At 42.0% G+C, this 9,118-nt stretch overlaps 1 protein-coding gene across 1 annotated transcript; it reads left to right on the forward strand.

Moving 5' to 3' along the window:
* The first annotated feature begins 1,673 nt into the window (after window positions 1-1,673).
* barhl1b (BarH-like homeobox 1b) lies at window positions 1,674-8,892 on the forward strand. Its single transcript, XM_061747711.1, has 3 exons — window positions 1,674-2,666; window positions 4,941-5,163; window positions 5,979-8,892. Exons 1-3 carry the CDS (start codon window positions 2,228-2,230, stop codon window positions 6,277-6,279), a joined length of 963 nt encoding a protein of 320 aa, XP_061603695.1. The 5' UTR covers window positions 1,674-2,227; the 3' UTR covers window positions 6,280-8,892.
* The last annotated feature ends 226 nt before the right edge of the window (window positions 8,893-9,118 follow it).

Genomic DNA, 9,118 nt, shown 5'->3' on the forward strand with positions numbered 1-9,118 from the left:
AACACTGCCAAAAACTTGTGATTGTTTATTTTTCTAATTCGTTTGAAAAAAAAGACCTGCCCCCCGCCCGCCCATGAACAGTCACCAATTTTGAAACTCCACTAAATATTTAAGTTCTTGATAGTAGGCCTATACAAGTATTTGTTGCTGCTCACATTAGCTTGATTTGTTGCCTTCATTATTTTATATTAAAACATGACTTTTATATTTTATAAGTAACTAAAATTTTTGACAAATGTTTTTTTTTTTTTTGTAAGACTCATTCTAATTTATTGCTCTGTAGATTCATGATGTAAAAAATAACTAATAACTTGGGCCAACATGTTTAGATTTTTTGTTTTTACTATGCAAAAAAAAATCATGACTATTTCCTTAATTTTGGTATAGGATAGAGACAATTGTCACTTATTAACACACTTTTCTAAATATGTATTCTACAACTTTCATTTTGATTTTAAGTTCAACTCGTGAAAACGTTGGTATTTATTTAATGAAACATCACGTAATTATTAAAAGTTTCACACTCTGCATCACACCTCCACACAAGGGCAAATCGTAGAAGTTTAAACTCGTTATAATTTATTTACAACTAACTGGACGTTAATGGGAAAGAAGACCAAAAAAAAAAGGGCTGCTATGGAGAAAAGCATCAAACCCCATGCAGCTTGTTTTCCTGAGAAAGAAGCAGCCAAGGCAGGGTGTGTGCTGCCTGATATGAGCCTGGTCCCCGCCTCACTTGTGACAGCTTGCAACCGTGATGGGACCCCATGGGAGCCGGGAGCGGATTCACTAACCTGCCGGTGTCTGGGACCGACGCGCGCCTCCAATCTGGTGGTCACATGGTGTGTGCGTGTGTGTTAGATTATTAGGGGCTGTCGAGGCCGTCGCAGGGCAAACTGTGCAGTTAAAAGCGCGCACAATGGTTTTGCATGCCTGTTAAGGTGAAAAGAGCACACAATGGCAACTCGCTTGCCTTCAAGTTTGGCTTCATGCTGGTGCTTATTGTTGACAATTACCAGGGACTATTAGATTGTTATTGTGCTGTAAACGCCGACAGCTAGACGGCGAGGCCTTGGTGGTTATTTAAAAAAAAAAAAAAAGTTTTTGTTTTGGCCCTGACTATTTTTTTAATGCAAAGAATAAAGATATTAGATCACGGTATTTATTCAACAAAATTAAAAATGCAAGAGTGAATTATTTAATAATGTATCGAGACAAGAAGGCATCGAGAATACAATCCCCACTCAGCATGAATAAATAAATACATTTTAAAAAATATATTTTTGACTTCTTTGGAATCTTCACTTATTATTTCTGTAAACACTATTAAATATGATGTTTCGCCTTAAATATATATTTCGAAATGATGATAAAATGCTGAAAACAATCCGGTCAAAGAAGGAAAAGCAGTTCCTCGTTATAACCCCATAGAAGCCTCATCAATGATGTAATGAAAGCAAACAGTGTGAAAATTGCCTGTAAACACTCGGATCTGAGTCTCCTGATGAATCCACTGTCTCTTTTATCAAAGTGAGGATGAGCCCGGTAGGAGACGTCAGAGGGAGGGTCTACTGGGGGCGTGCGGGGGTGGGGGGCTCCACTGTCAGCCAATCAAGGCGTGTCACAGGGGACTCACGTGGACGAGACGCTGTTAAAACCTATAGCTCCTGACTTTTTCTCAAGTTCCATTTTATACCACTTCCCCCCCATCTCGTCTTAGTTGGGACTATTTAACCCACTTTACTGCAATTCCGCGCATCCACGTGCACGTTTCCCGTTCGTGCGCTTGCAGTTCTTCCCTCCACCTGCATCCTGCCTGCGTTCGGCGTGGTAAAAAGAATGAGAACAGTTGTCTCATGTGCTGACCCGGTGATCCATCTGGTGCCTGTCCATGGTGCTGAACCGGCTTCGTGAGTCTTTTTCCGGCTGCTGGTGCGTGTGAAATCATCCGAGTTGTACAGAAGAAATCCATCTGGACTCATCTTGATTAAGAGCAAAACACCCAAACTGGATGGACGACGCCAGGGACTACTTAGGATATTATATTATTATAGTAAAACAAAACAAAAAATAATAATAATATTAATAATAATAATTAACACAATTTTCTTTCGGCTGCAACGACAGTAGGAGGACCACGTTCAAGAAATAAAACTTGTCCCAAATACCAAATGGTAGTTTGAGGAGCCCCCCACCCGCCACCCCCGCCCCCCAACCGGTCAAGACAATGGAGGCGTCCGCCAACGGCTCCAGTTTCGGCATCGACTCGCTGCTCTCCCGCAGGCCCGGAAGTCCGCTCTCCAAGGGGGACAGCCTGGCGGGGGAGTGCCGCTCGCCTCTGGAGTTCAGCCCGAGAACCGACGCGGAAAGCGGCTGCTCGTCGCCGCCCTCGCCCAGGAGGGAGTGCGCGGACGAGGCGGCCCAGAGGCAGGGACACGGCGTCGGCCTGCCGCCTCACCTCCAGCACGGCGGGGCCCAGCAGAGGACCATGACCTCGTCCTTCCTCATCAGAGACATTCTGGCGGACTGTAAGCCTCTGGCCGCCTGCGCGCCTTACTCCAGCAATGGACAACCCACGCAGGAGGTCGGCAGACTGGCCGCCAAGATCGCCGACGACTTTTTGGAGAAAATCCACAGTAACTCGTCGTCGGACAGCGAATATAAAGGTAGAACGACACACACGCGCACATTTCAATGAGAGAGGAAAGTGAAGAACTGTTTCACCGCTCCACAGCGTTACGTTACGTGTCTTCTACATTTTCTGTCTTTAGTCTAAAAATTCTTACCAACCTACAAATGTCAATACCCTACCGCGATGACAATCAAATCCAATTAATTTTGAAACGAGACACGAAATAAAATGCTATAATGGCGCAAAATATAATCAAATGATGTTTTCGATGCACTGCAGACAGAGACGCAAAGAGTACAACAAATAATCATTTAGGTGAACATAATACAAATGTAAAACCAACTGAAATATGAACATATGTACGTCGATACAGTTGATTCTCCCAAAAAAAAAAACAACGTGCGATTATCTTCAAATGGACACATTATTAGATGACTTAGGCGTATATGTGGTTTAGATTTTAATTGGAAATACTGCACCAACCATGCATGCACGTCATAAATATAAAATTACAAATAACAGAACAGCTCGTTACTATAGGACTTTCCCCCCAAAACTATCTATTTATTTTCTCAGAGGGAAGAGGCTGCTGATATTTAAATAAAATACAACAACACGTGTTTGGTTTTTTTAAGTTTTATTTTTTATTGCTAATGAGGTGTTATAGAAAAAAAACAAAACGATGCATACTGTAAATAAATTACAATATAAACTGTGATTCCCCCAGTCGTACAAGTGAACGAGTTCACTCCTATTCATAGTATTGTATTTCTCTTGTGTTTTATTTTAAATATAGATGACATATGTTTACAGAAAGCAGCTGTTGATGAGAAAGATGGGGTGGCGTGGGGGGGGGGGGGGGGGGGGGGCACGAGTGGAATATTCAGATAAAAGTCACGATCGTGTCAGCCATATCAGACATGTCACCGTGGGCTGACACGTCAACGAAGCGGCTCGTGGAATCAAGTCCACTGCTGCGCCACAGAACCACACGCACACATTTTTATAAAGACACACTAGAAAATGCTATATACAGTAAATCCCCAAACGGCGACTTTAACAAGAATAATAATAAGAAAGAAAAAAAAACTAGCCTAATTACAGATAATAATACATTTTCATGAACGCTGTGGATTTGTCTTCGTCATCTTGAGTCACGATTGCTATATATTCACTGTCACGCTCGTGTCTCGAGTGTGTTCGTTGGTGCGCCGATTGATGGAAGAAGCCGCGGGGCCCACGGCGAGCGTTTGATTCCCCACCCAGCCTCCTCCTTTCCTACAATATATCAGGGAATTTGATACAATTTGTCCCCGCCACTAATCACATTTGTTGGCGCTCAAGGCCGAGCGGCTCTTGATTTCCACTCGTTTCCGCGCTCTTGTGAAGTTCTCGCGGTCGCGCTTGAAAGGCGGACGCGTGCGTCCTTTCCCTGGTGGCTCAATTAGGCGGATTATTGGGTTGCCGCTTGCTTGAGACGACATAATATTCCCAAAAAAAAAAAAAAAAAAGATTTCCCACTCGTGTTTTTTGTGTGCGCGCGTGTGTGTGTGTGTGTGTGTGTGTGTGTTTAAAATCAAAGTACTCGCCCTGACCTGACTCCACGCAGGAGGGGGCAGCTGACGTCAAAGTTAACATTGAAGGCTGCATACCGGAAAAGTATTTTAGAACAATTTGAAGTTACATCATTTGGCTCAAGTAAAAAAATAAAAAAAATAAAATAGGAGCCCTCATCCACATTCTGCACAATGCCAGCAACATTACAAATCAAAACAATAATTTGCAGTAAGTGGCAATTTTGATTTGATTACATAAATACTTCCATTTTTGAAATATTTAATACACGCGCTTGAGTTTATAAGCAAATGTAATAAACTACAGGATGTAACAGCATATTTACAAGCCATCTAATTCAAGCACACAAAAACTATAAGCCACAAAACTATACACAGTGTAGTATCTACTATGAAAACAGCACAGTCGTAGTCTAGTGTGCTGTAATATCAAAATATGGAAATATAAATATAATTAAACGTAGTAAATCTAGAAATATTTTGCGAAGTATCCAATGCATAAATGAAATCCATTCAATGATGGTAATAGAGTATTGTAATCTATTTTGATGTATCAAAATCTGTACTATTCAACCCAGATTCGAGAGTGTGTGCAACAAATAATTAATAAAATTCGATTTTTTTATGCTGTTTTTATTTTTATTTTTTGCAGCCGCTTTTTGTTTGTGCTGATAAGAATTTTCATGACTCGGTTTTCATCCCCCCCAATTTTGTGTCCTGTTGCCAACCCGCAGTGAAAGAGGAGGGGGACAGGGAGATCTCCAGCAGCAGAGACAGCCCCCAGGTCCGGCTCAAGAAGCCCCGAAAGGCCCGGACGGCCTTCACGGACCACCAACTGGCGCAACTGGAGCGCAGCTTTGAGCGCCAGAAGTACCTGAGCGTCCAGGACCGCATGGAGCTGGCCGCCTCGCTCAACCTCACCGACACGCAGGTCAAGACCTGGTACCAGAACCGAAGGTACGAGCGTCCCATTTCTCAAGGGCCGCCATATTTGCGACGGATTGGACAAACACGCGTTTGCTCATTTACAGAAAACGAATGGGCGTGACATATTAATCGTGACATTTTAAATGATTAAAAATGGACATCAAATGCGGAAATACGTTTTTACTGTGTTCGCTTAAGCATGAATTTGTCTTCGGTTTCGACTCTCGGGCATCTAAATGTCATAAATAAATACAAAAAAACAACACTTTGAGCCCTGAATAATGCATGGTTGCATGTGTGTATATCAATTATTCAAACAAACCACTATATCTCCTCAATTATCTTTAATATGAATTATTCACCTGCGTGGAGTGCACGCAGACATGTTTGGGTGTGAATACAAGAGGCATCTTGAGACTATTAACGAATAAATAAAGAAATAAAGAAATAGATAGATAAATGCAGACCTGCCTTCTAATTGTCCACTTAGTTGTTTTAGGCATGTACATCGGTTGCACGCGATTAAAATGTGTTTATCGCTCTATTATTTTCGAGGAGAAGAGGGAAAGATTACGTCAGTTCATCACCTTATCACCTCATGTACAACCAAATATACATGATCAAATTAACTACTCCCCCCCAGTGTACACTGGAAAAAAAAACTCCTTTGGATTTAATTCATTAGCACAAGTACACGTGTTTAACTTATATATATTATTTGATTGTTCTCGAGGAATCGAAGTGAAATTACGTGAGTTGAGCAGTTTTCAATCATGCACTTTTTTTGTTCTTTCTAGTATAGATAGACGGAAAGGCTAACAATGTGTAACCGCTGTGTCTTGAAGGACCAAGTGGAAGAGGCAGACCGCGGTGGGACTGGAACTCTTGGCCGAGGCTGGAAACTATTCAGCCCTGCAAAGGATGTTCCCGTCGCCCTACTTCTACCCACAGAGCCTGGTGTCCAACCTGGACCCGGGGGCGGCCCTCTACCTGTACAGGGGCCCCTCGGCGCCTCCACCCAGCCTGCAGAGGCCCCTGGTGCCCCGCATCCTGCTGCACGGCCTGCAAGGGGGCAGCGAGCCGCCCCCCCCGCCGCCCCTGCCCCCCATGTCCGCTGTCCTCTCCCGGCCGCCCCAGCAGCGGTGAGCCGGGCATCCGGATGCGACCAGTCGAAGCGAAATAAAGACACGTCAAATGACAACGAACGAACTCGTTAGGAGCTTTTATGGTGCACATCATCAGAGACATCATGAACCTTTTGCCTCGACAGTCCTTCTGCAAGGATCGCTCTCTTTTTTTTGTTTTTTGGGGGGGGGGGGGCTGAGAGGGGAGGGGGGACTTATTTATTATTTATTTATTTCAATCAAAAGTCTCTAAGTTATGTATTTATTTGAATTCATTCAGTATTTTAAAATATTTTCGCAACCTTATACACGCTGGTTCTTTCATTCTATTAACCTCTATTGTTATTGTTGTTGATTTTAAAAATCATTATTTTTTATTATTATGGTGGCGAGGGTGAGCGCATCCTAATTTTAATTGTAATATAACTAGGATCCAAAAGCTCCCTTTGCTTTCTTGTAAATTATGACTTTGACTTGACACTAATCATGTTCAAATGTTAAAATCTGTAAATAAGAATATTTTAAATTGCAGTGGCCAGAGACGTCTTCTTCTTATTATTTATTATTTTCTAAAACCCATACAGTGTCTTTTTCACACCGCGGTGATGCAGTTGATCATATAGGCTAGTTTAGCCAATCAAAATATACTTTACAGGCGTTCAATTATGGAAATCAATCTATTCGATACGTTTTCTTTTACAGTTGGAGTTTTCGATTGAAATAAAATGCCAATTAGTGTATTTAAAATGTTGCGTTTTCTCCTCTTATTTTTTTTTAAACTACCCCTTCCAACAAAACCCCCAAATGATGACAGCCGGGTTCACCTGCTGGTACAAACAGCCTGTTGATTTGCTTTAGATGTATTTGAACAGACGTTGTGATTTATTTATTTTTTGGTTCATATGAAGCCGTAATAACTTAAATGTTCTCCGCTCTTTTGGTGAAAAAAATAAAATGTAACATTGCCAATGCAAGCTTGTGGAGTGGTTCTCGTTTTTCTTCCGTTCTTCGAGTTCCTTTCGGTAAAATTTACAGCAAACGTTAAAAGATGGGCGAAAAAAAAAAAAACATAAATGTGGAAATAAAAGTTTGGGATTTAATCATGTGACCATACTTATTTAGCTACATATACAATGAAAATTTTGTAATCTGCATATGTGGAACTCAAGTGAGCCACTCAAAAAATGACAACAATAAAAATGATTTGAAATGCAACTAAGTGTCAACATATTAATATAACTTATATTCTGCGTGTATCAGTATGTTATATAATAGTCTTATTTAATTTTTTTTGTCTCAGAAGTAATAATTAAGGTAATTATAGAGGACAATAGACAATTTAATTATAAAAAAAAGCAAAATCATTTAAACACACTAGGGCAGTTTGCTATTGAGTTTATAGTTAATGAATCGACATGGCAGACTATAAAGAACATGCTCAATATAAATATACAATTTCGATATTAAATTTAGAAAATTATTGGGCTTCGAGTCGTCATTCATTCTTTAATCAAGTGTCAGTGTCGATGAGCAAAGGTGCAACTTTTATTAAACTTTGCAGCAAGCAGTTCAAAATCAACATTGCGGATGACTCATATGAGAGAATTGTAGTTCAAAACACTTTTCCCAAGTTTGTTTTAACATCTGAATTTATTTAACGTCTGCTTAAGTGCATTAAAAGGTTAATTGAACCCCCCCTCCCAACCCCCAAAAAAGGAACCAAGGTGTATATTCATTTATATTTCATTATATTTCATATTTCATCGCTTTTACACTGCTGTCAGATACAACTTTTTTTTATTATGGGATGAGGACGTCTACAGCTGCATATACAACTTGAACTTCAAGAGCGTGCGTGTTTAAAACGCCGCAGCAAAGCTTATAGGGAGGCGCCAGCTTCATCCCATCTTCTGTTAATATCACCTGCACTTCCCTAAATTAACAGCAGCAGCTCCACTTGGTTTTCCATAAACAATGCACGAGATGAAATATTAATGCCATGTGCGCAATTGTTTAAGTGTCCTAAATGATCCCATTTGGAAATTGATTGTTTCCAATCCTCCCCTTCCTGGAGGGTTCTGGAGGCTCGCTCCCGTTCCAAGCCCGGCCCAACAGCTGGCGAGCGGCCTCGGAGATGACTGCAGGCCGGGGATCAGCGTGGGGACAGCTGGTCAGCGGTGCATCTCCCTCCCTCCCAGCGTCCCTCCCTCCATCCCTCCTCCTCCCTCCCTCCAGCCGGATCCTATACACCCATTCCAGCCAGACAAGTCTGCGTCAAAAATCAGTTCAGGCGCTGACCAGCGAGCCTCGGTGGGTGTGTAGGATGTTAACGATTAGAACAAAAGACTGTAATAGGTTTTAATTGAAAGTCGATAATGTCTTTGATAGGCAGCTCACCGCCCTCCCCGCTGCCGTCCGCGCATGGCACCTGTTATGCGGGGCCCCTTCCACTTAGCGCCCGTGAAATATCAGACTGACGGCCTGATAACTGGCGCGTTTATGAAGCGGAAAATTGCATTAAAAATACAGTGCAGGAGGGGGAGTGAAACACCTTCTCGCTTGCCAAAAGGTCGTTACACTCTCATCATTGCGATCCGTGTCTGATTCACATAATGACCAATAAAAGGTTATTCTTGAAAGTCTACAGCTGATTATATCGGGGGGGGGGATCCTCGTGTCGTGTTGGGTGACTTAAGATTTTTTTTTCTTTTCTTTTCTTTTGCATGTGAAAGGCTGGTACTAAATCCCCCGGCTCTTCCCACGGATTGTCCCCGGCTCAGGGTTAATGAAGTGCGGATGGAGTCGAGCTCTCGACATGTGAAAAAAAAGGGAAAGAATGAACGAGCCAAAGGATCAGTGAC

Source organism: Phyllopteryx taeniolatus, chromosome 15 (genome assembly GCF_024500385.1).
Source record: "Phyllopteryx taeniolatus isolate TA_2022b chromosome 15, UOR_Ptae_1.2, whole genome shotgun sequence".
Taxonomy (NCBI): Eukaryota; Metazoa; Chordata; class Actinopteri; order Syngnathiformes; family Syngnathidae; genus Phyllopteryx; species Phyllopteryx taeniolatus.

Bases quoted from the DNA above. Each gene is read 5' to 3' on its own strand.
- barhl1b (XM_061747711.1), top strand. From the start codon at position 2,228: ATGGAGGCGTCCGCCAACGGCTCCAGTTTCGGCATCGACTCGCTGCTC. The intron at 2,667-4,940 runs GTAGAACGACAC...GCCAACCCGCAG, and splicing joins GTCGGACAGCGAATATAAAG to TGAAAGAGGAGGGGGACAGG. The intron at 5,164-5,978 runs GTACGAGCGTCC...TGTGTCTTGAAG, and splicing joins ACCTGGTACCAGAACCGAAG to GACCAAGTGGAAGAGGCAGA.